Consider the following 27,943-nt stretch of genomic DNA (forward strand, 5'->3'; position numbering starts at 1 on the left):
ATATAGAATTAAATGGATAAATCAGTACACTCATTCACTCTACGGTGCTTCTCATAAATCACAGTGGATCCAAAAAGTACTACTGTTTCCATAGAAACTTGGGGTAGGGATGTGTGCGCTGTTCATAGGAGTCAAAATGTGCTCCTCCAGGTGATCCTCTGTGCCAGAATCAAAGTCACATGGAGTAAGGAGGACCTTGTTTTTTTGATGCGCCAAGCATCTCCCTGGCTTGTGGCCACTTCCAGGACAAACACATAAATGGGAGCTCTGTATGACTTCTGCCACAGACGTGAGATGCATGAGAGCTCAGTGGAAGTGTTTTGCTCATACCACAGTCTAGTCACAGTCTTTGAGGTCAGAAAGGAATTAAGTCAGAATTACAGAGGGATCTGAGGGATTACATGTGGAGGGGTTCATCTGGGAAACACAGACCTGGTATTACTTTGTGTTTCTATCTCATTTTATACATAATACCTATTTAAGACCATGTGTGAAATAATATCACACCATGTTGATGCACATCAACTCCCAACAGTTAATGATGTGAGATAATATATACATACCCAAATAATTTACAAGCATTCTGTAAAAATCTGTTTGTGCTTTTACTATGGGTAGTATTCAACTAAGTTTTTCTCAGAAGAGGCCCGTTGAAATTAATTAATGTAACTTAGTCATGTTCACCAATGTAGATGGCTTTTTTTAAAGAACTGGATAAATTCATGGAGAAGAAGGCTATCAATAGCTATTAGCCATGATGACTATGATCTGCCTCCACAGTTGGAGGTGTCAATGCTTCAGAATGCCACTTACTGAAAGCCATTGGAGGGTTAGAGTGACCTTGTGCTTAAATCTTGCCTCTGGGTTTCCTACAGGCATCTGGTCATGTGCTGTGAGAACAGGATACTGGACTAGATGGGCCATTGGCCTCATCCAGCAGGCTGCTTAATGTTCTTAATTAATTAAATCAATTAACACCTAAAACAAATTCGTTTCACTACATAGCAACATAATTTTATGTTTAGGGTCTTGGTCCATTTTTTCTTCACTTGCATGTGTGTGTGTTTTTTAAATAAGAAAACCCAGTTTAATTAAATATGGAGAACGCTGATCCAGAAAGCTGTTGACCCTGATATTTTCCATAGGCTTTTTCAGGCTAACTAAATTATTCTAAATGGAATAACCTTTCCTACTACTACTATTATTATTAAAAATGAACTGAAATAGGAACATTAAATGGTTTTATAATACAGGAATCAAGAGGAGCTGGACAAAGGAAAGGATACCACAAAGAAATGAATTACAGTGGCACACTGGGCTATTGACAGTAGTGAATGGGAAACAGAAGTAATTTTGAAAAAAGCCACAAGGACAACAGAAGAGTGGGGGGAGGAAATAAGCAATGGCTAAACTGTTTGTTTACACTGAATATCCATGTTGTTTTACAGAAATCATCTATAGGTAGAAACGTGGGCATCCTCTTGATTCTTTTTCTCACCCCAGTTGGAAATCAGATGTTTGTGGATCCATTTTCCAACACCAGGACAAATGCCATTATAGAACAATGCATCCTTCAATATGATATCCTGATAATAGGGAGAAAAATATTGGATATTAAAACCTAACAACCAGTACTTCAATATCTAGTAAGCAATCATAATATAGGCTACTCACAGGAAGGTTCCAGTAACTCCATTCACTTCAGTAAGCAAGAAACAGCATTTATTGATTCATATTGTTTAAACAGTGGACTGTAACTGATGGAAATTATTTAACCTTAAAAAAACCCCAGTGCCCTATTAGGAGTAATCAAAGCAATGTTTTCCTTCCCAAGCCTGTTCAAAATGTTCTCCATTATTTTATTACCTTTGTATGCTCCCATTCCTTTTCTGTCTCTTTTCTAATATATTTAAACTTGAGATCATCCTGCAAAGAAAGAGAGAACAATGGTGAATAGTTTAAACCCAATGTTTTTTCAATTATCTAGCCTTTGGTGGCCTAACTTCAAGAACTACCTAATTTTATAATCCCTCCAAGACTTCATGATTTAATTTATATGATTTTACATAAAATACCTCATTTCTAAACAACATGTCATGGAATATTATCACTGCAGGACATATTAGAATTCAATAACTGTTCTCAAATAAGAAGAATAGCGTTCCCTGCATAAGGAGGTTACTATCAAAACACTGGCATATGTTTCTCTCAGAACCACCCAGCTTTTTTGAACAACTGTCTCTTTCACTCAGTCAGATATGCATATATACATATATATATATATATATATACACACACACATATACCAAGTTGGTTTTCATTTGTAGAAGGCAAAGGCCCTGTACTAAGATACACAAATGAAAACTGCATGTAACTAATGAATACGTTAATTGTAGCCCTAAATTAAACATTTTTCTTACTAACGCTCCTCAAACTCTATAGACCAGATTGTACTTTAGGAAGAGCTTTTAAAACAAATAAAGTACTCTCAGTTTTGACGACCATGAATGGACAAAAGGGCAGCTTGTTGCAACTGATCTGATTAAAGGTGCAGTAAGTAAGGTATATATCATTGTTGTAAGGAAACACCTGGGACCAATTCTTGAGCTAGTACGCAGCATAAAGCAATATACCTATTTAAGGGATATTTGCAGGAACCAAAAGGGATATAAGTTTTATTCCACAAAACACTTCTTGGGGGAAGCCTACATAAAATCCAGCTATTACACCTCCTGTGTTCAGCTCCTGGATAAGTGCCTTGACCCACAACGGAAACAAGAAAATGCACACAACCTGCGGACTGCCACACAATGTGATCCCCGTTGCTACGAAACTAATAATGGCTGGGAGTCAGAAAGTGACAAGTGAGGAGAGATGGAAGTAGGAGAAAGCAGAGACTTGCAGGGTCAATCACTTTAGAAGCAGCCATTTAAATTCAATAAAAGACAGCATTCCAGAATAAACAAAGGAAAATCCTGTGAGTTCACTTGGAGCAGAATTATGCAAATTAAGACCATTCGTGCAAAACATTCAGATGTTTCCCACACATTGAAACTCAGTTCCCCAAACTGAAGTTATAGTGCATACACACACACACACACACACACACACACACATATATATCCTGAAACATAATATTAGCAAACCCAATTCAATGAAAATTGGGCAATAGGGTCTCATCATCTAAGGAAGGCAAGGGTGTGTGACATCCTAGAAATGAGAATCTCTAACTGCCACCCTACCAATAGTACTTAACTGCAGGATTGCAACAGAGAATCATCTTAATCGAGCAGAGGCAATATGTATGCAGAAACATAAATCTCTATGAGATCACAAAGCTTTTCACCAGGAACTTGAAAGCACAACTGGGGACACCTGGAATTATGTGTGAGCAGCACAGCAGCATACCATATCAGCTCAGAGTAAGATGAACTGTTCTCCAATTGGAGAGAGCCAATCTGATTCATATCTGAGCTCATCCAATTAAGATAGTTTCATATATGTTCAAATGAAAGTAACTTCTGCTCAAGCACTGGGGAGGATAAACGTGCCAACAGTGAAGGGGGGGTGCAAAGATAAGGGGAGAACAAAATGGCCATTAGTTGCTGGAGGGACTAGTAGCACACCTTGCTATAATACAGGGATAGCTGACATGGCACCTTCTAGATGTTGCTGAACTCCAACTCCCATCAGTTGCAGCCAGTATGATCAGGGATGGTGGGAACTGTAGTCCAACAACATCTAGAGATCACCATGTTGACCACTTTAAAAGTCACATCAGCAGCACAGACAAATGTCAACAATACAGTCATACCTTGGGTTACAGACGCTTCAGGTTACGTTTTTTCAGGTTACAGACCCGCCGAAACCCGGAAATACCGGAACAGGTTACTTCCGGGTTTCGGCAGTTGTGCAAGCACAGAAGCACCAAATTGCGCTTTGTGCATGCGCGAAGTGCAACCCGCGCATGCGCACATGAATCGCTGTGAGTTGCAAATGTGCATCCCACATAGATCACATTCGCAACCCGAGCATCCACTGTAGTTCTGTTTTATGTATCAAGAAAAGTACTGTATTTTTCCATGTATAAGACAACCCCATGTATAAGACGACCCCTATTTTTTTAAAACCCAAAATTAAGAAAATGAAAGCCTAAAATAGAAAGCAAAATCTGGATGATTGGTGGTAGCAAGTTGTTGATCTTTTGGGGAGCGATCGCCCTCAAAGTTTCCAGCATGAGGTGCATGCAGTGCACCGTGGTGCAGAAGCAAAGGTAGCGGCTGAGGCACCACATGCTCCCCCTCAGTGGCAGCTGCTGCTGCGGGAAAGTGAGGGGAAGCAGGCTCCCAAGCAGGATACTAAGGAAGAGAGCCAGGGGAAGGCAGAACCCACTCTGCGCTGGGCCATGCTGTCGAGCAAACTAAGCTGAGGAAGGTGGTGAGCAGGCTGGGAGCAGGGTGGGAGTTTGAGAGGGGAAGAGGGGGGCAAGGGAAGAAGAGCAAGGAGAGGTAGCTGAGGCCGCTCTCAGCAGTGGCAGTGGCAGCTGCTCTCGATCTGGTGGTCAAGCCAGTGGGGGCTTCAGGAGGTGAGCCAGTCGCCAGCATGCAGCCCGGAAGGGGAGGAGAAAGGGGGGACAGCAGGAGGGACCACCTCAGCCTGCCCAAGCCAAAATCCCAGACATATGCTTAAATATTTAAAAAATTCCCCCAGATGCCCATGTTCCGTGTACAAGACGTCCCCCAATTTTTTACTACTACTACTACTAATAATAATAATAATAATTTATTATTTATACCCCGCCCATCTGGCTGGGCCTCCCCAGCCACTATGGGCGGCTTCCATAAAAACCAAAAATACAGCAAAATATCACACGTTAAAAACTTCCCTGAACAGGGCTGCCTTAAGATGTCTTCTGAATGTCAGGTAGTTGTTTATCGCTCTGACATCTGCTGGAAGGGCATTCCACAGGGCGGGCGCCACTACCGAGAAGGCCCTCTGCCTGGTTCCCTGTACTATTTTTTTTAAGCAAAAAACCTCATCTTATACACGGAAAAACACAGTATATGCTAGTTAGAAAGGCATTCATTATCTAAGGGGTTGCGGGTGACGCTGTGGTCTAAACCACTGAGCCTCTTGGGATTGCTGATCAGTAGGTTGGCGGTTTGAATCCCTGCGACAGGGTGAGTTCCTGTTGCACTGTCCCAGCTCCTGCCAACCTAGCAGTTCAAAAGCACACCAGTGCAAGTAGATAAATAGGTACTGCTGCGGTAGGAAGGTAAATGGTGTTTCTGTGTGCTCTGGTTTCCATCACGGTGTTCCGTTGCACCAGAGGTGGTTTAGTCATGATCGCCACATGACCTGAAAAGCTGTCTGTGGATAAATGCCGGCTCCCTAAGCCTGAAAGCGAGAAGAGCGCTGCAACCTCATAGGCACCTTTGACTGGACTTAACCGTCCAGGGGTCCTTTACCTTTTTTACCTTTACATTATCTAAGCTTACACAGACAAATCAGAAAAAGTTATTGGATCATGAAATCATAGATTCATAAGGGCTGGAAAGGACCAAAGGACTATTGAGTCTGACCTTCTGTTGTGTAGAAGGACTATCCATCCCCTTGGCACCACAATTAAACATTAACAACCCAGACTGCATGAACACTACCCAAAGCTGTTCAAAGTGGTGCTCAGACATTCTCAAGAAACTAGTCTAGTATACCTTGTGGGTGTCACAAGGAGTACAGAATTGGATTATTTGTGGGAAATTGCATATGAATTAAAAGAAAGCATGTTACCTTTAAGAGAATAATAGTCAATATTTTCTCATTAGAAAGTTAGCATAACCTGTCCACCATTTCTGCTCTGCATATATATATGACCCAGAATGAGGGTGGATGACTCGGAAGATATTATGCTCTTCCCATAAATTGCTATTTAACCAAAAATTATCCAAGATTAATAAGCACACAGTTTTCCCTCCAGCATTCATAAAACTAATGAGGAATATTGAGTGCAAGGTAGGGAATATTAATTCTAAGGGTTTAAAAAATAATAATTCCACATTAAAATGATGTTAATGGAAATATATATCAAAACCCCAATGGGAAAATTAAAATGCCACCAGCCCGAGAAAATTACGGTGCCATCAGCAGTCATCTCAAGTCATTTAACAACGCTATTTAAGAAGTTCCTAGTGGTCACAAAGGAACTGTCAATCGCTGGAAACAATTCCAAATCAGCTGTGGAATTCTAAAAGATGGAAAACAATACAACACAAATGCAACGTAATAATAATAGAAAGCCACACAAGTTAGCTCAATGTTTTATATTAAGGGTTGTTGTTTTTCTAAACCATCTAAATAACAATTGTGACCTGATAAATTCCTTCACCTTTGCCACCTGAGATAAATATGTTTAGGACCCACCCTGTATTTTATGATGGCAAGTTGTTTTAAACTGTGTTTAATGTTAGATTTTACATTGTTGTAACCCATCCTGGGACCTTAGGGTAAACAGTAGGGATATAATAATTATTATTTTCAAAGAGACAACTGTCACAATCCAAAGAATGCTAATGTGATTCTTCTTGTGAGCTAGAGTTTCTGGGTTTTATTTTCCAACTACATGCCTCCCAATGACCCCAGGAAAAAAAAATGGGACAATCAATTTTTCTGTGAGATCTCAGAGGCCATTTTGGGTGCCGCATTCTCGTGAGCTCTCTCACTGTGCTCTTGCTCCCCCAAAAAGTACTTTTTCAGGGCTTTTTGGTTTAATGACTTAAGGGAAAAGTGACTCTTCTCAATTTTAATCCATGTGTTTATGTACATTTTAAATCATTACAATTTGTGTGTGTACATAAACCTACAATCTGCAATTATTACATTCATCTGTATTTTCCCCTGATTATTACATTCTAATTATATGTTGTGAGCAGGATTTATTTATATTGGATAGCAAAAATGAGCAAATTGATTGTATTATACAAAGAACTGCAATATGTCTTATCTGTGCCATAAAATTACACTAGATATATGGCATGTTTAGGCAACAATATGTACCTTTCTGTAAAGGCTTCAGTAAAGTGCCATAATATTCTGTATTCTGAATTTTGTCACATTTACAGCCCATATGAATATAACCAACCCAAAATTATCTCATGACGCAAATTTATAGGCAGATTACTTGTAATCATTTTCCTCCCTGTTCATTTCAAATCTGGATTTCAAAACATCATGATTCCCCAGCTACAGAGATACTGGTCCCTTAGAGAAGCAGCTTAATTTACTATGTACACAAATTATGCAGCACCCAAAGCCACCTAAGGATGGTCATAGGAAAAGAATTTCTAGATCTGGCCACTCCTTAGCTCTTCAGAAACATCTGTGATTGTGAGCAGGGAGATTTTTATTAAATGTATTATTCTTATTTAGGATGGATTCCAAAAGATTGAAATAGATGTTATGAGATCACTGGAAGCCTATTAAGCTTTTCGGGTGGGAGCAGGGATACTGTGTTAATCTGAGGGCATGTTAGTCGTGCAAATGTTAACTGCTAGAATGCTAGCTTTACACAGGTAATCAGTGATATACTGTAGCCAACTTTCATTTTTCCTGGACGAATCTCAGCAACTTGCAATGCTCACAGTCAAATACAATATGAGCACTGTGGCCCCAAAAGTTGCTTACTGGCTTGGATTTTAAACCAAGACAGAGAAGGGAAAGCAAAGCCCTTAAATAAATGAATGTTAATTCCAGGGAATGACATTCAGATTTTAAATTGCCCTGGATCACTGCTGTATTTACTGTTGATTTTTGTTGATATTTTAATATTTTAAATTTCTTTAAATCAATGTTTTTGTTGTTGTTGTTTTGCACCATCTTGGAATGTGAATAAATCTTTAAATAAAGCAATTAAATATACAGTATATAATATATACTGCATCACGGTGTGGTACACTGGTTTGACATCAACTGCTAGGAAGTGCCTACAGAGGGTGGTGAATACAGCACAAGATATTATGGGCTGTCCCGTGAATCCGCTGGATGAAATAGCGGAATAGCGTTGCCTCAGGAGAGTGAGGAAAAATTCTCAGGGATGATTCACACCCTGGCTGGCACTTTCTTGATCTCCTGCTCTCAGGCAGAAGATATAGAAGCATGATTAGTCACACCAACAGGGTAAAGAACAGCTTCTATCCGTGGGCTGTTAAGCTGCTGAATGAAAATATAACAACAGGGCAAGTGACTTTTGGGTTTGGTGGGTGTGCGTCAGTAAATGAGGGGAATTAAGACTAAGAGAGCTGACTGGGGGGTGCTCGTGTAATCTCAATGTATACAAGTTGTACAAGTGACAACAAAGTATTTCAATTTCAATTCAATAAGTCGTTGCTCCTCCAATTACTCACACATTGGCCTTCAAGCCACCTGTCCCCCACCACCTTAAATTCCTTGCTATGCTGGTGATGGTACGGGTGGGACAGAAGCAGGTAGGTGCCTGAAGTCAGTAAGACTTCTTCAAACTTCCTCAAACCTGGAGTTGACCTGTATCTCCCTTCCTTCAAATGTGAAATGAGCATCTTTCTCCTCAGTTCCATCTGACCAGTTTTCAGCAGGGGTTGGCTCCACACAGGAATCCAGTTGGGAGCTCCCAGGTAGAGTCATTCCCAGCAGGACTTGCATTTGGCCTCAAATTAAAAACATGTCTAATACAAGTCCCAGGGAACAATCCGGAATGTTCTTTAAGGTTCCCAGTTGTTCCTTTGAAACTGCAGGGACATTCCAGTACACATCAGGAAGTGTCCTCTGCATTTGATATCACCACACACATATATCATATGAACATGGGCATCTGTCACCTTGAGCCAATTACAAGCTCTTTGCCTATGTCACAGGATTGTTGTAAGGAAAAGGGGAAAAGTGCAACTGTTGTAAACAAAAACACCTTCAACAGATAAGTGGACAGGATGTGGACAGGCTGCTTGGACAAGTGAAACCGACCACCTGTCTCCTTGATCCTTGCCCATCATGGCTGATAAAAGCGAGCCGGGAAGGGCTGGGTGATGGGCTCTGCGGGGTGGTGAATGCTTCCCTCTGTGAGGGAGCCTTCCCAGACCCGCTGAAAGAGGCGGTCATTAAACCGCTTCTTAAAAAAAAACATCTTTAGACCCGGCCAATTTGGATTGAGGTTGAATCCTGACAAGGCAGAAGTACTGTTTTTGGGGGACAGGGGGTGGGCGGGTGTGGGGGATTCCCTGGTCCTGAATGGGGTAACTGTGCCCCTGAAGGACCAGGTGCGCAGCCTGGGAGTCATTTTGGACTCACAGCTGTCCATGGAGGCGCAGGTTAACTCTGTGTCCAGGGCAGCTGTCTACCAGCTCCACCTGGTACGCAGGCTAAGACCCTACCTGCCCGTGAACTGTCTCGCCAGAGTGGTACATGCTTTAGTTATCTCACGCTTGGACTACTGCTATGCGCTCTACGTGGGACTACCTTTGAAGGTGACCCAGAAACTGCAATTAATCCAGAATGGGGCAGCTAGACTGGTGACTGGGAGTGGCCGCCGGGACCACATAACACTGAGAGATCTGCATTGGCTCCCAGTATGTTTCCAAGCACGATTCAAAGTGTTGGTGCTGACCTTTAAAGCCCTAAACGGCCTCGGTCCTGTATACCTGAAGGAGCGTCTCCACCCCCATCTTTCAGCCTGGACACTGAGATCCAGCGCCGAGGGCCTTCTGGCAGTTCCCTCATTGCGAGAAGTGAGGCTACAGGGAACCAGGCAGAGGGTCTTCTCGGTAGTGGCGCCCGCCCTGTGGAACGCCCTCCCATCAGATGTCAAAGAGATAAACAATTACCTGACATTCAGAAGACATCTTAAGGCAGCCCTGTTCAAGGAAGTTTTTAATATGCAACGCTGTACTGTTCTTGATTGGGAGCCGCCCAGAGTGGCTGGGGAAACTCAGCCAGATGGGCGGGGTATAAATAATAAATCATCATCATTATTATTATTATTATTATTATTATTATTATTATTATTATTTAAATGGAATGAAATAAAATTTTAGCTGTAAGCTGTCTTAAGTCCCTGTCATGGAAGAAGTCGAGATATAACAATAACAACAACAACAGCAACGGAAACTGTGAGAATGATCAGGAACATACCAGAGAGTCAATCCTATTCAACACAGTGGGACTTAGTTCTGAGAAAAAATGCTTAGGATTGGTTTGTAAGGATGAACAGTCTTTACCCAGTTACTTGAAAGTAAGCTCCGTTGAATATATTGGGATTTACATCTGAGTAGACAGTATCAGGCTCCATTTACAATAAAGGAATAAACACTCAATGGGTTTCCTTAAAAAATGGCTGGCTGCTGAAGCAGTGCAATTAAAGAATTTAAAATGGATTTCCTTCAAAATTATAGGAAGGGCTTCATATGCCTGCTTCACAATTTCCTTCATTTGTTGCAGGTATTTTATTTTCATTATAAACAGGACTCTACGCCTACACACACACACACACACACACACACACACACCACTTTTAATTGTTCTCCAAGACGTGGAGAGAGAAAAAAGGGAAAACGGAACATTCTGGGATCAAATCAGAAACCAGGATGGCTTCTGTAATTCTGGGACTGTCCCTGGAAAATCAGGACATGGAGGGTATGTAATAGCTGGTTACCTGAGTTACAGTGCTTGTTGATTTATTTATTTTTCAGGGCTGGGGGAGAAATAATTTTCTGTAGGGAAACAAATAAAGCTTTCACTGGGTGAGAAAGTTTTGTGTTTCCCTGGTTATGCTAAATGCATCTTCTACTGTATCTTGATAGCAAGAAGGGAGCCAGACAACATCATTTTATCCACAGCTCAAGCACTCTAGGACTGGACTATTAACTTCCTTTTCTGCTACCATGGCAACAAGTTTTGCAAGCGTGTTGGTTTGGAGAGAGTTTTTTCTTTCTTTCTAAAGCCTCTTGTTGCTTTTTTTCCCCTCATAGTTTTTTTTGCCAGTAACCTAATCTTTCTAAGCTTTAAGTGTCTTGACCTTGGATGCTAACCCACTTATTTGGAAGTAATTTCCACTGAAACAGTGGCCACAATCCAGCACATGCTTAGGTACACTTAAGCCAATTAATGCCAACAGCGTAAGCATACAAAACTCTGTGTAGGGTTTGTTTGTTTAGGATTGGATTGTTGAGCTGTCAATCAAATGATGTTCATGATCGTACACATACAGAGAGGATACAGTTTTCGATAGAAAAAAGCTAGTATTATTGAAACTCAGTTTAATGCACCATTGTGAGATGTTTTCCAATACCCTGCTATATACTTTATACAGTAAAAGGAATAACATTAAGTAAAAGGAATAACATTATTTTAAAAGGAACCATTTTAAAGGTGTCTTCATACATTACAGCAATGCTGAACAGTACAAATCTCATCTTACAAATAAAAGTAATTGTTCTAGATAATACATTCAACTTGCTAAGGAGAATTTTCAAATGCCAAAATGACTATAAGCTAATCTTTATCTAGTTTCAGAAAATATTGCTATTAACATGCAAAAGAAATTAATAATACTAATTATTTGTCCTGGAGATTTGTGTTTACATTAGAGCCAGAAAATAGGCTAATACTGAAATGCGTATGTGTTACTTATTTTATTGAGGATGCTAATTACAAAGAAGGCTTAAAGAAATGTGGAAACACATCTAAATACTAATTAAAACCAAGGTTAGGCTGGGAACAGTGGTTTACCACTTGAAACAAGACTCTGTGAAAATCCTCATTATGCTGAAAAAAAGGTTCCAGTTCACCAGTTTGACTGACTCACTGCTGTTGTGGAATTTTTTTATAAATATGCATATTCACTATTACTGTCCTTGGTAGCTTGCTTTCATAGGCAGGCAGCTTCTGTTTGAAACCTTTGTCATATTTAGCCTTTGGAAACACCTGATAACCTGCCCCATAACCTGCCCTTTAGAATGATATTTCCATATCTACCAAACCAGGGGTAGAGGAAAATGCACACATTACGAGCAAGCACATTTTCTGGTGAAGGTAACATACAAGAAGCAGCATTATCAAATAAATCAAGTTTCTAGGGTAATATGCAATGCTGTATTCTTGTTGTGGGGTGAATAGGGTGATAGGGGAAGGGCAGTACCTATCTCCTCCTGGGGTAGTTTGTCTACCCTGCACTCAGCTCTCACCTGTAACTCCACTGTCCAGCAAGGGACAGTGATCACACCCCAGGAATGGCCTTGACTGGCTGGCTAAACCAGGTGAAGGTAGTCGATGAGCCTCAAACCCTTGGTGAGTTGGGGACTTGCCCTGCATGTCAATACAGGCTCCAGTGGATTGAATGGACAGGACCAATAGTGGGTCCAACAGTCAAGAAGGTGGTTTCTGCACGTGCTTTAGAGGGAAGTGATGGGCAGGTGGGGCTCATCAAGCTAGGAAGGTAGCCTATCTAAGACAAGGAAAACTCTGATCCTAAACCTCCGCTGCCTTGTGGAATACCTTTAGGAGAAGATTAGGCTAAGGAATAAACCCTACACAAATCCAGAGTGCAATTCCTAAGACATTTGGATGGCACTTTGTACACCACATTCCGCAAGTCCTGGTGCCAGATGTATTGCTCTGCTTTCCTTTGGAGCACATCAGTGAGGCTGAGAGTGGGGTCTTGCCATTAGGGCAGCCTAGAACCTCCACACACACTGCCCAGGCTTGCGCCCCAGGAAGGTCACTTTGGAGCTGCTAATGCAGCAGTTTGACTTCACCCCTGGAGGAGCACTCCATTGTCTCTTGAGACAGATGGATGCCAACAATCCTTGTTGTGAATATATTATTAAGGGTTAAAGAACCTTGAACTTGGCTTGCTAACATGTGGGCAGTCTGTGCAATCCTTTAAGCACCAGAGTTGTTATGTGTTGGTGGTTGTCTGTCCCCAACAATGGTTTAGCCACAACATCTTACATCAGATGGAGCGTCTAGATTTGCTCCTTCCAAATAGATAGGCACTCAGCCACCCTGAGCTCACTTTTAAAGAGAATGATTATGTTTGTTTTGCTAAATCAATTCAAATGTCTACATAATTTTAAGAGTGTGTCACCGGACAGGCAGATTTCACATGAAACTAAATAAGATATCCTCCACTCAGCTTCATGGCTTGACAAGACCCGCAACACATCCTACACATAGTTGCTAAATGCACCGAGTTCTTTACAGTTCTTCAGTATGTTGAAGACTTGGTTCACCAGCCTCACAGTATTCTTCACAGACTCTTTTAGGCAATCGAAACACAATAAAGCAGAGCATGAAACACAGACTAGAATGGTAAGATTCTTCTGTATGATCCAGATGAGGTTGAAAAGTATTTATTGGGGGGGGTGGATGTTGCTTGCTTAATTAATAAAACATTAAATTTTAACCACACCGAATTATGCAATTTTTAAGGGAAATATGAATATTTGATGGTATGGAAGTTGCAGGAACTTCATAAAAATGGAGTTTAAACATTGACAGTCTCTGTGGCAAAGCTATGTTGACTTTATTTTAGGTCAGTTTTCATATGAAAAATTGCTTAAGAAAACAGTAAGATGCCTGCTGGCACAGGACCACCTAAGCCCACAGCAGCCAACCAGATGCTTATGGGAAGCCCACCAGCTTCCTGCTATTGTTCCCTGGAAACTGGTATTCAGAGTCAGACAGCCTCTGCTCCAGAAGGTATTATCTAGCCAGAATTACTAGTAGCTGTTGGAGGCTTCCCCATCCATGAATTTGTCCATCCTCTTTTAAAGCCATCTAAGTCTATGACCACTTTCACATTATGCATTGCATGAAGAACAACTTTCTTTGGTCTGTCCTGAACCTTCCCCACATTCGACTTCATTGGATGACCCCATGCTATAGCATTATGAGAAGAGAGACAAGAAACATTCCTCTCTATCCACATTTTATTAACCTTTTATCACATATCTCCATACTCACCCTTTTGTCTAAACAAACCCTAAAAAGTGTTGCGTAATCTATTCTTTTTAGGTCCAGACCTGTGGTCATTCTGGTCTCTTCCACACCTTTTCTATTGCTGTAATTTCTCTTTTGAGATACCGTTACCAGAACTATACACAAAAATTTGCCAAGTACTTAGTATTCCACTCTCAGCACTCCTTGGCTTATATCTCAACTAGCCTCTCCTGTCAGTCTGCCTGCCTGCCAGCTGATCAGTCAGGTTTTGATGCTTCTCAGACTTTCAGCCAACTAGCCCACTCCATTTCCCCCCCACCTCCTTTACTTTTCTAACTAACTCGACATTTCACGGCTGCTAAAATGCTCAGTGTTTATTGGGCAATTTCTGACTTTCCTCCCCTAAGCCTGCTGATACCTCTCCTGTGAGCAAATGTCACCATTTTGGCCACATAAGGATTGGCACTCACCCCTGCATGTTTCAGACAGAACAAACTAATGTGACCTGCACAAAAATGCTACAGTATTGTTCCTGTTAAGTGTTGCAGCCTGCCATGTGCTTTTCCAGTATACTCAGTTTCATTCCACCCGCAAAAGTCAGTCAGCATTCCATAGCATCTGAGCATGCTCATCATTGTGGGGCTATATTAGGAGCTCCCCCCCCAATATTTTCCCTTTTGTACTTCTGCAAGTTTTGGAACATAAGAAGAGCCTGCTGGTTCTGCATTCAGCTCCCACAAGAAGCCTGAGCACCAATTAAAAAAAAAAAATCTGAACTGAGCTATAATCATACTAAATACTATGATCTCCTGGACAATTTAGGGTTTAATCCCAAAAGCACGAACTCTGCAACTGTTGCCCTACTACAGTAGTACCTCGGGTTACAGACTCTTCAGGTTACAGACTCCACTAACCCAGAAATAGTACCTCTGGTTAAGAACTTTGCTTCAGGATGAGAACAGAAATCGCGTGGTGGCAGCGCAGTGGCAGTGGGAGGCCCAATTAGCTAAAGTGGTACCTCGGGTTAAGAACAGTTTCAGGTTAAGAAAGGAACTCCGGAACGAATTAAGTTCTTAACCCAAGGTACCACTGTCTGCTCTTTCCATCCTGTTGCAAATTTTCCTTTCTCCCTTCGCAAAATTTCAAAATATTTTACTTACAAATGTGACATTTTCAAACGATGGCCGTACTGTCTGTTCGAAGAGCAACTGAATCTCTGGAGCTAAACCTGCAATGTAATGAAGGGGAAGGAAAGTCCCTGTTAGCTTTTGTAGGAAAGCTAAGGAAAGAAACAGAATAACGTGTAGCCCAAATATTATCATTCCTGAAGTAAATAGATTCCAGGGCAACAAAGACTATTGTTACATTTCCTTGGAATGGGGTTTCCCTTAGTTTTGTAAGCTGACAGGTACTTGCTTTGTGTAGCAAATGCTTTCTACTATTATATTACACTTGCAGCCGTAGAGAACTACGATTTCATTCATTCCCCCCCCCAAAAAAAATTTATAGTCTGAGGGACAGTGGACCGGCCCCCTGCTGAAAAAGTTTGCTGACCCCTGCTTTAAGAGAATGCTGCTTTCTTTTGATATGGCCATGTGCAGTGTCCTGTCAGCCATGACTTTGCATACCACAGATAGCATTTCTATATCAAGGACAGGAAAAGCAGATAACAACAACTATTAAACTATTAAGTGTCCAAACCTAAGAAAATGAAGAGAGAATAATTAGCATTTATATAAGCAATGAAGAAGAGAAGGAGGGAGGGGGGGATAAGCAGTAATTACAGCCAAAGGCCGGAAGAATAATGGGCAAAGGACACAGCTGCTACAGTTTAACAAGTCAGCAAAATAATAATATGGATGGGCTTTGGGGTCCAGATTGCTAATTACTTAAACTCCCATTTATGGAGCATGCTTAGCATCTGGCTGTCAGAAATATAAAGGAAGTTGTTGGGTACTGAATATGTCTGATAATCTGCTGGTTGGGAACGACTGAGTTACAGCTGGGATTTTTAGAAAACCAGGGCCAAAGTTTCAGAAATAGATGGCTTGGGGGAAAATCGGGGGGGGGGGCGGGGATATAGGAAAGAAGTACTATCTATTTATTGGATAAGCTAATGCCTCCAGTAAGGATGGGGGAGAAATTCCATTTGATTCACATTTTAATCTGAAGCTACCTAATTCGTATTCCTGAAGCATGAACTAAAATGCAGCTATCCTTCAAAATGTGAACTTTTTCAAATTTTGCAATGCAACCCAAAAATGTGTGCAAAGGATGTGTACATTATGGGAAAGTGTGCCTATCAATGCCTTTATTATTGAAGCTGACACATAAAAGTGTACTCTATTCAGGAAAATTGTTTTCGGAGGAATGAACACTACAATGCTTCTGAATTCTCACAGCGGCTTTGAAAACAAGAAGTGCAAGCGTATGAAAGCAAGTACAGTGGTACCTCGGGTTACATACGCTTCAGGTTACAGACTCCGCTAACCCAGAAATAGTACCTCGGGTTAAGGACTTTGCTTCAGGATGAGAACAGAAATCACACGGCGGCAATGGGAGGCCCCATTAGCTAAAGTGGTGCTTCAGGTTAAGAACAGTTTCAGGTTAAGTACGGACCTCCGGAACGAATTAAGTACTTAACCCGAGGTATCACTGTACCAGTTCAGAAATTACTTTTGGGTGATCAGATCCCACTTTACCCTTTAAATGCACAGTGCACATTGTCCTGATCAAACAAGAAGGAATTCTAAGTAGACATGCATAGGATTGTATTGTTTAAAATTTATTTATTTATTTAAAAACAAATAAACTAGATTTTAGAATAAGAACTGGAATTCATTTAGATATTGGAATGATTGGGTCACTAATGTTGTTGTGTTTTAAAAAAATAAACCTATATGCCAGGATAATAAGTAATAAGAACCCACAGTTATGTCACCTTTAACACATACTTGTACATTCCATTACCACTGGCAGTTTTCCTGCTTTCCCGCTCTGTTTAATTTTTATATTCTAGCAGCAGCAGCAGTTCCATAACTGGTCGATTACTTGAATGATGGCTTGTGCCAGAGAAATGGGAGCAGTGTGTTGGTTGCAGGAGGTGGGACTCATATTGGATCACCATGGATGTTCTGGCTGTACTTTCCAATACACTAATGCTAGCATTACCAGCTGCATCCTGTCAGAGATTTTTTTCTTTTCATCAGCCAAGCAATCTGCCGTGCTTTAAAAATACAATGTGTGTGAAATCAAAAGAGAAGAAAAATATAATCTCATGATGAGAACACTTCTTGGAAGAATCAGCGTTGATGTGCTGGTGAGTTTCTCTGCCTCCTCCTTTGAAACACATGGCAAATGAAGCAAGGCTTAAAATGGATAGATTCTTGACAGTGTGATCTCCAAATGTAAACCACAACCCCTCCACACACATAAAAGTAGAAAGAGAGAGAGTGTGTGTGTTCCTCTTCTTCCGGCTCTTTTCACTTTTCTCCTCTGATCAACATGATTCTGTCAATTTGGAAGTGGGTGGAGGAATGACTCATGCATTACAAATGGGCATTTCTCAAAACTACCAGCTAAAGCTGCCAGAGAGACTTATTTAAGAAGTAAAGCTACTTTCTTGCATCACATACATCAGGGATAGGGATACTATGGCACTCCTGGTATTGTTGGATCACTACTCTCACCATCTCCCATTTTGGCTGGGACTGGAATCAGAGTTAGTTATGGGGAAGGAATTCATTTCACTTTGCATTAAAATGCAAACTTACAGAATCTGCACTTTCGGAAACAGTACACAAACCAAAGCAGACATTCTTCAAAATTCACAATTCTCTGAATTTTGTAAAGCAGTTCTCCAGCCAAATAATGGGGACAGAAATGCATATATTAAGTGTGCCTATAAATGCATACATTAGTGAAAATAATCTACAAAATGCATTATATTAGGGAGGTGTTGCTTTGCATAAATATGCATAGTAGGAAAAAATGTGTAGTGAAATGCCAATGAATTTTCATAAGGACTTTTCACACACACACACACACACACACACACACACACACACACCATAAACTGATGTGGAAAACAAAGCTTAAATGTATGGTATACAGTCTCTCTCTTGGCCTAAGCTGCTTCAAAGATTTAGATTGAAGTACGCTACTACAAATTCATTACAGGAAGAGTGAGATTTAGAGAATAAGTGGGGAGGAAGAGAAGGAGAATTCTAATGGACCATAGTTGAAATGGCTTCTGTTGGCCAATAATGTTGAGACAAAAAGCACCCCTCTTCAATGACACGTGCCTAAGGCTAGATTAAAAGACAGTGTTCTCCAGAGGACAAAAAATGTGGCTTGCCCTTATTCAATTTCTAATAAACAACAACAGAAGAATAAGAATAGTTTTCATCTATTGATAAATCTTAAAAAATGCAGCAGAATAAACCAATATTCACACTCACACTGAGTCCCAAGTAGATAAGACTTGCTGCCACCTCAGACCAGTAGCATTTCATATTACGCACACAAGGGCAATGTAAGCTGAAAAGCCAATTTTGTACTGGGTCTAAAAAAGATATCTGCATATAAAGCATAATAAAATCAAGACCCATAATCATCCAAAGATTCAGAGAAGTTAAGGGGATTAGGAAAATCAGACTGCTACCAAAATGGGGGGAAGACCCCTCTTGTTATCTGCATCTAGCACATTTATCTTCATTTCAAGCTTTGCTTTTTTAAAGTCTAAAAATACAGAGAACACATCTGCCAGTCCTTGAAAGGAAACAGAATTATGAGCAGTAAATAGAGTGAAGATCCAGGATATAAAAAGAACAAATAATGCAAAGTGGATTGCAGTTCACTAGAGCAAATGTACCTCCTGCAAAAATATCCCCATTTTCCTCTCCCACATCCTCTGTACTGCCACCATTCGCACATTCATTCAATAGACATGCGAAGTTAAAATTCATTTACTTATCAACATCGCTTCATATTTTCTTGCGCTGCATGGCATTCACCATTTTGTGCCCTTTCGCCCATTTTGGAGAACTGTTCATAGTCCTTTTGGATTTCCAGTACTTTGAATAATCCACAAATAAGGCCACCTCACCACTCATAAAAACCCTGGTCTCAGGGGAGCCCACTTCTTTCTCCCCTCCACTGTGAAATCTGCCCATTTATTCCTACTCTCTATTCCCTGTTCCTTAAATAGGAATCAGTCCTGATAATAATAAATAAATAAATAAATAAATTATTTGTACCCCACCCATCTGGCTGGGTTTCCCCAGCCACTCTGGGCAGCTTCCACAAAGACCAAAAATACACTAAGATGTCACACGTTAAAAACTTCCCTGAACAGGGCTGCCTTAAGATGTCTTCTGAATGTCAGGTAGTTGTTTATCTCTTTGACATCTAATGGGAGGGCGTTCCATGAATTAACCTGATGTCCAGCTACAATCCTGCTGTTGAGGGTGTGCGTATACATTGCCCTTTCAAAATATTAAAGAAAGCACAAATCAACTGTTTCAGAGGAAAGATCTGACCTGGTCCCCTTCTGTTCCTTCTTTATTTATTTATTTTTATTATTATTATTAATAATAATAATTAAAATTTACATACTGCCTTTCATCAAGAGACCACAGGGAAGTTTACAACATAGAACACATAATTTTAAAAGACGGTAACTCTCCCCACCCTACCAAAAATAGCTGCCTGGAGCAATTGCTGATTTTCTGAAACACTCATGGCTGTTGCGTGCATGCACAGTTCTTTAAAATGAGTTTGTACTCCATCAAACATCAATGCAGTAACACAACACTGGTCCCATCATCAGCACCCATAAAAAAACCTGCACCGCTATTTAACATTTACCTAGGTGCCATATATGTTCTTTTTAAAGCCTACAGATTAAAGAAAATGAATATGGATTACTCTTGGTTTTTAAGAATCATTATTTATTATTCTCATAAGGAGAAAGTGAGCAATTCATTTTATGCAATGCATTACAGCCAGAAGAGGGATATAAGGTGTTTCAGTGTATATAAATATAAAGCACCACAATATTTATCCTGTTACTTTTATGGCTTTAAATCTGCTCTCTTTATCTCCTCCCCAAAGAGCAGTAGTATGTGCAGAAATAAAATTATGAAACGTGAAGTTATCCTTAGCTTCAGCATCAGCATGATGTAAAGTTTCTTACTTATGACTTCCCAGGGACCTCTCGCAAGAATTAAGCAAATCAACCATATTGTAAATCAGTCATTCATTGGTCTGAAAATCGTGAAAGAAAAACTGGAAGAAGGACACTTTTATTCGCAAACTAGATTCAGTTCAGTCTTTTAAAATGATGTGACTTCGGTAAAGTTCAGGATAAGAAGCTTGTAGTTTTGACTTATATGCAAATGTATCCTACAGCAACACACACCCATGACTAGCTGCAATTATTTACTATAGTAGATGATATAAGACATTTGCCATTATCCAGAGAAGTGCACAACCAACTGTGTGTCCTGTTCTAGCAGGGTACTAGGCAAGGAGATGTCTGAAGCAATCATCATCATCATCATCATCCTCCAGCTAATTGCATGTACCAGCTGGGGCAACAAGTGGCTAGGTACTGGTAATGAGAGCAGTTAGGACAAGTATGGGGAATCTTTTTTGAGTCTGGGGGCCATATTTCCTTCAAGCAACCATCTGGGGGCCACATGACAATAATGAGCAGGGCCAGAGGCAAAATGGGCAGAGCAACAAATGCAAATCTTACCTTTGTATAGCAGGCTGTTTTACACACACACACACACACACACACACACACACTGGAGTTCAGGCAACTCATTTACAGTTGTACGTTGGTTTTTGAACAGCTTAGTTCTCAAACGTTTTGGCTTCTGAATGCCACAAACTCGGAAGTGACTGTTCCAGTTTGTGAACTATTTTTGGAAGCCGAACATCCAACGGTGCTTCCACGGCTTCCAATCGGCTGCAGGAGCTTCCTGCAGCCAATCAGAAGCCATGCTTTGGTTTTCGAACATTTTGGAAGTCAAACAGACTTCCGGAATGGATACCGTTCGACTTCCAAGGTATGATTGTAGTTCAAGACACTGGATTCAGAGTCTTGGAAATGCACAAACACTGTAGACAATTCCTCTTCTCAGGGATGCCAACTTGAATAAAATACTAGGGGGCCCCATATAGTCAATCGCATGATGCGGCACAGGTTGTGGACTCTCCTTCCTTGATGATTTTTAAGCAGAGGTTTGATGGCCATCTGTCATGGATGCTTTAGCTGAGATCCCTGCAATGCAGGGGGTTGGACTAGATCAGAGGTTCTCAACCTGTGGGTCCCCAGATGTTGTTGGACTACAGCTCCCATCATCCCTGACCACTAGTCATGCTAGCTAGGGATGATGGGAGTTGTAGTCCAGCAACATATGGGGACCCACAGGTTGAGAACCACTGGACTAGATGAACCTTGGGATCCCTTCCAACTCTACAGTTCTATGATTCTATGAGCCCCTCTGGCCAAGCAGAATTTATACACTCAAGATAATGTCATATACAAATCAGTTTCCCCTTAAACCACTTTAACCGCCATCATTATTTAGCATGTGATCATAAGGGCAACTGTTTTGTACGTAAAGGACCACCTTCAATAGATTGCTTCATTTATTTATACACATTACTTCACTATATAGAAGAGGGAAGTTCAGTTTGTGTTATTCAAGGCCACAGGGAGAAAGAAATTCCAGGCAACCCTTCAAGTCAGTGAAGCCATGTCCTCTGCTACAACCGGCAATATTCATTACTTTCCATTTCTTTGTCTGAGGGGCGGGAAACAACCGCTGCCACCCTTTCAAAGCCCTAATGTTCTTTCTGTGCTTTTGAAATCGGTGGCATTTTTCAGATCCTGCCTAGCTGAGAGGAAATCTGAGCACATTTCTTTTTATGATGATTATTATTATTCTGCACAAGGACTGATGGCTCCTAACCTCTTGGTCTCTCTTTACTCTGCCTTCTCTTTTATGTTACATTAGAGCACATGGTGCCATTAGACTTCAATTGAAAGAAATGAAAAATCAAAAGGGGGCACTTGCTTCAGGTAAAAGCTACAAAGACACCCAAAGCTTTTCGCAAATCTTAAGCAAACTCCATTCACCCTTGACAATGTTTAAATAAACAATCTTTATGACATCCTTTTTATTTGACTTTGCTTCAATAAATACCACGAAACCAGGCACCTCCAGGGGCATTTCTGCTTCTGCAAAATACTGATAAGTCTCATCAGCATTTTTGTTTAAATGTACAGGATTTTGAAAGTAAAGGTTTAGTATTAAAACAAAATCCAAACAACAAAAAGGTGATTTACATTCCAACAAGCTCTTTTCTTTTCTTTTCTTTTCTTTTTTAAAAAATATATTTCGAACTAAGATTTTCACATATTCCTGTATGGTTTAGAAAGTAGCCTTCGGCCTGCCTCGTGGGAGAAGTCAGGGATTTATTGACACAACTTTACCGACACAGCAGCCTTGGGACTAGAGCAGTTTACAACAACAGTTTAAGAAAATAACCAAGGAAAACAGCTTCCAATTCAATCTGCAAATGGAATTGAGAGAGGAAGAATGCAATCATCGGTATTGGATTTTAGCCAGGGCATGAAAGGTTAACAACTCAAATGTTATAAGATGTTATTATTGCCAGGCCCAAGGCACAGCTGGTTAAGAGCTTTATGAAATAACTACCTGAAAGGACATCACTACCAGCGCTGCCTTTCCTATGTAACTGTTTTGGTCCTATCTTAGGCTGCCCCACGAGCTTCATTTTCTAACACAGAGACTAATCTAATGATGTTCTGGCTGTGTATATTTATGTACGGCAGAGTCTATGTACGGCAGAGCAATTTCTTCTTTCATGTGGCTATGGATTGGGGAACTAATAAAAGCAGGGGTTCTCTGATTAGCAAGCTCAAAATCCCAAAGGGGCTTACACCACTACAGCTCAGTGGCACAGCACACATTTCACACACAGAGAGCTCAGGGTTCAATTCCCAGGCCTCTCCAGTCAGAAGGATCTCAGGCAGAAGTTCTGGGAGAGGCCTTTGGGGTTTGAGTCCTTAGAGAGGGACAGCCAGAGCTCACAGTATGAAGCTGCTTTTTACCACATCCAAACCCTGGTCTATCTAACTCAGTATTGGCAACAACTATCCAGGGTTTAGGGACACAGGTGGTGCTGTGGGTTAAACCATAGAGCCTAGGGCCTACCGATCGGAAGGTCGGCGGTTCGAATCCCAGCGATGGGGTGAGCTCACAGCTCCTGCCAACCTAGCAGTTCGAAAGCACGTCAAAGTGCAAGTAGATAAATAGGTACCGCTCCAGCAGGAAGGTAAACAGCGTTTTTGTGTGCTACTTTGGTTCGCCAGAAGCGGCTCAGTCCTGCTGGCCACATGACCCGGAAGCTGTACGCCGGCTCCCTCGGCCAATAAAGCGAGATGAGTGCCGCAACCCCAGAGTCGTCAGCGACTGGACCTAATGGTCAGGGGTCCCTTTACCTTTACTATCCAGGGTTTAAGGCAATTGTGTTTCCCAGTCCTAACTGGAAATCCCAGGGATTGAACCTAGTATCTTCTGCATGCAAAGGATGTGCTGTTCTACCAATGAGCTATGGGTTTCCTCCTAGTACCATGCTAGATGCACCAATGGTTTAGTAGTGCTACAAAATATAAATCCTTTTTATTTATTTTTACACCAAGATTAACCAAGAAAAAAAAATGTTATAAAAATGCTGTGGTTCAAACACACACAATGTACCGTACTTTTCCGTGTATAAGACTAGGTTTTTTCAATTCAAAAATCATGTTCAAAATTTGGGGTTGTCTAATACATGGGTAGTGCATTGTGGAGCCACGGGATTGGTTGCTGCCGCGAGTTGGAGATTGTTATTGGTGGCTGCTGCAAGGGCTCTTGTTGATTGGCTGTCGCTGTGGCAATTGGGCGTGTGACTTGCTGTGTTTATTGGCGATGGGACAGAGGATCAGCTGCTATCAGCTGTGTGTGAGCGGCATTGTCAGTCTGGTGGGTAAGTGATTTTTGGCAGCACCCCCTAAAAAAAGCTCAACAACTCTGCCCACCCTCCCAGAAACTCAAATTTTGAGTCTTCCAAAATAGGGGTCGTGTTATACACAGAAAAGTACGGTACATATTGTGATGCTATGTGAGTTTTAAATTGTTAGAAAGTATGCCTCTGCATAGAACTAATATCTCACTCTTACATCGGCTCCCTGTGTTCTCCTAGGCATGGGGACTTCTCAAGTTTCAACAAATGCCTAGGAGCATCCAGAGCTGCAACAATTCATTAGGACCATTTTCATGTAAGCTTCCTGTGAGTGTAGTCTAATTTATTACACACCTTTCCCTAGGACACCTGTGGCAAGAAGTCCATCATAAAGACTTTATGATTTTTACTGTTCCTGCAGGAGTCACAGTCATCCAGGACTAAATAAGCAGAAAGTCAGCGAAGACAAAGTTACATTGTTTTCACCATAAACCAGAATTAAATCTAAGCACATGTCATTGCATCTGCATATTTCCAGCATCTTTAAGATCTAGGGATGCTTCTCAAATTCTCCTCCTCTGAATTTCTGTCTAGATTTTGGAATTGTGAATTATCTAGCCTCATTTCCATAGACAAACTGATACATTAGGAACTCATCATCATCTTGAATTTTATACACAAAGTGCAGTGAGCCATAGTTTGCTACAGCTATCAGTTCCTTTACATCCCATCTGTTCTGCCAAGGGCAGGGTTCTTTCTGGATCTGGAGCCAATAAGCACACCAGTGGATGAAGAAAAAACAATGCTTTATTTGTGTAAGGTTAACAGATAGCAGCAGGCATACAAAACACAAATTATAACATACCAGACAGGAGTCACACACAATCTCCTCTTCAGCTGCTTGGAGCTCCAGGTAGAGCAGCGAGAGAGAGACCCCGGCCGATAGTCTCACAGCATCTGGTACCTTGATCTGTGAAGAAGCTCTCTGAGCCTCTTCAGCCCACAGCTTTAATGGCCAACTTTGATTTCATTGATTGCACCTGGTTAGCAGGCATCACCCATGATCAGCCCGGGACACCTGGTGCAACTAATGCGGAGCAGCTGAGAGTCTCCAACACTGCAACTGGGTATCCTCCCCACTAGCCAAACAGCATTTAGAACACAGGGGACCCAGGAAACTCCTGACACAGGTGTGTGAAAAACAAATTACACTATCATGAATCAGCGAACCTTAAACTGGGGATGTAAAAGGGAAAGAGACCTATCATCTAACTCCTCGAAATTACAGTGGTCTTCCACGTTTCTCCTACACCATCCAACCCCTTCTACATCACCAATGTTCATGAGACGACTGATAAAACACTGCAAAGTAACAAATGTGATGCAATTATTGGCCAATCATTCATAAACATTTCTGCGCAGTGGGAAACCTCTCTCCTCAAAAAAATAAATAAAAAATCAAAGCTTTTTTCTCAGGATGCATCAAGATCCTGTTGCAGGGTGTTTAACAACACTGGTAAAACACCACACACAAATAATTTTGATGAGACAGTGATTAATAACTTATTATTATTACTTTTGGGGGGCAGGGTTCTTTCAATGGACATATGTAGGGCAAGGGAAAGAATGTAAAGTAACTGAAAACTTTATCAAAGTGTGCATACTCCAGTTCTGAAATTAATTTCAGAAATGATCCTCATTAAACCAAAATTTAAAAGGAGTGCATGGGTGCAGGGCACAATGAACCAGAAAAACAATAAAGGAGTGGAACATGGAAAATGTTCTTATTCCTAACTAGATAAAACATAAAGCACAAAGAAGACTGTAGAGAAAATGTTATGTACTGAAGTTCTCACCCTGGGCCAGCAGGGGGATACTGTAGATAGTTTTTACTCAGGTCCACATATGCAAATAAGGGATCAAAAGTGACATTCAGTGATTGGATAGTTACATAAAGTTGTTACAGTTACGTTGTACTGGAGCTCTATATAAGCAGGCTGACTGAACCCTTCAGTTCAGTTCTGTTCTGGCCTGTGAATAAACAAGAGCTGTTTGAAGAATCGCTGTGTCGTCTGATATGTTCACCCACAACCTAACAGAAAAGGCACATTGATTACGCTTAGGGCGCTTCCAAACTGTTGCTGTTTTCTAGTGGGATATACTGGCAAGTGGGATACAACTTACATGATGCAACTTCAATTATCGGCTCCCGCAAACAAACAAAATGCATGCTCAAAAAATAGCTTACATCATCTAATCTCCCTGCAAGCTCTGTGCAAACAAAACGAGATGAGTACTTAAAGCAACTATACTAAAAGAAAGGAAACCAATGCATTTAGATTTACCATGTATGTCTGCAGCATCAATCATTCCTAGTTCAACAGGTGTTCCTGTTTTCAGAGTATATGTAGATGGGGTCTGATGGAGAACGCTTACTTCTCCAAAGGAGTCTTTTGGATGCAGTTGACCAATGAGGACTTGTTTCATCTGCTTCATCTGTTTTGAAACATGAACCCATACTGTTGGTTTCTTCAGCACATATTTAGGACTAGAAGATGCACAGCGTACAATTTATATGATAAATTGCAAAAACTGTATGGGCTGATGGCCCTTGGTATGGTGCAAAATTCTGGCTGAGAAGCTAATGGAAGTGTAAGGTTGTCTGAAACTTTTAGGAAGACATGGGGGTCTTTTATAACATTTGCAATGTGCTTTAGGCTGGGCGCGCACATCTTATCCTAGAATCAATGGAGCCTTAGTACTCCCCACACCATTTAGATCTATTGCACTTAGTTCCTCCTAGAAAAGCCCTTCTTGAGAAATTGGCTTCATTCTGAAAATAAATGCTCATTGCAGATTAATTCTGCATCACCCCATAGTATCTCCTTCTGAAAACAGATGTGGGCAGTCCCAGCAATATGGTGTTTGTATCCACATCTACCCAAGGACATTGGGGGTGGGGGTCTACCAAGACTTCAATCACCACTTCCTACTTTCTTCTTCCATCAGCTGGGGCATGTACAGGGAAGAAAAGGTATAGATAACTTAATCAAGGGGAGGTTTTCCAAAGCTTGTCAAGTGACCGCATTCACACTTGTGAACAGCAGGATTTAGAATCAATGTAGACTGAAAGAAGCACGTTGAGGATGAGCATGAACGATTCTGGATCGAGAAAAATTACATTTTAGCAATGTAAACATAGCCATGGTTATCACCGGATCCCCAAAAATCTTTTAGGAAAGACCTGTTGCCCTGACTCATTTGATCTTCAATTTCATTATCATTTGAAACATTTAACTATATTCCTGTGAGAATATTCTCTCCCCAGGTGACTCATTTCCTGTACAAATGATAGTCACCAAGTTTGGGGGTGGTAGCATTTTGTTTTATTGGCACCACAAATATGACATTTTTTTATACCTGGACAGAAAGCTACAGATCTAGAATGCAAAAAATGCACAAAAAATGCACAAAAAAGTGCTGTCACAATTAAGCATTTATAAGTGTCAGGGACTCCAGCATAAGAATTAAGCACATGCTTAGCTCTCTCCCCTGAAATCACAGAGCTTCAATGGGTCGTACCCAACACTGTTGGGTTTTGGTATAATTTGGTTAAAGAATAAAAGGAAAATTCTCTGAATGTTTAGATCCAGGTTTGGGGCAAGTACACTTTGGTGACAGGGACCCTGCAGAGATTTAAAAACACAAAATATGTTCTTAAGAAATTGTGAATGTTTAGAAGCTAGGCTATTTTTTATTTGCTGCATGATTCCACTCGATAACTGGCATTCCCTGAGCAATGTGCCTTAAAAGTCATATTTTAAAAAATAATAATAAATCAAGCAAACCAAATAAAAACAATCACAAGGGGGGGAGAAAAAAGATAGAACATGGGTAGGCAAACTAAGGTCCAAACTAAGATTCGGCCCAATCGCCT

At 40.9% G+C, this 27,943-nt stretch overlaps 1 protein-coding gene across 1 annotated transcript in view; it reads right to left on the reverse strand.

Moving 5' to 3' along the window:
• Positions 1 to 1,383: 1,383 nt before the first annotated feature.
• Positions 1,384 to 27,943, reverse strand: part of CNBD1 (cyclic nucleotide binding domain containing 1) — a 127,220-nt gene continuing 100,660 nt past the window's right edge. Inside the window, exons 10-13 of the mRNA XM_083517348.1 lie at positions 26,352 to 26,502; positions 15,123 to 15,190; positions 1,867 to 1,926; positions 1,384 to 1,586 (exon numbers count right to left, since the gene is read on the reverse strand). Coding sequence (XP_083373474.1) covers positions 1,452 to 1,586; positions 1,867 to 1,926; positions 15,123 to 15,190; positions 26,352 to 26,502 — 414 coding nt within the window. The 3' untranslated portion in view covers positions 1,384 to 1,451. The remainder of the gene's footprint in view (positions 1,587 to 1,866; positions 1,927 to 15,122; positions 15,191 to 26,351; positions 26,503 to 27,943) is intronic.

The sequence above is a fragment of the Podarcis liolepis genome, assembly GCF_965112155.1.
Source record: "Podarcis liolepis genome assembly, chromosome: 8".
In the NCBI taxonomy this organism is placed as follows: domain Eukaryota; kingdom Metazoa; phylum Chordata; class Lepidosauria; order Squamata; family Lacertidae; genus Podarcis; species Podarcis liolepis.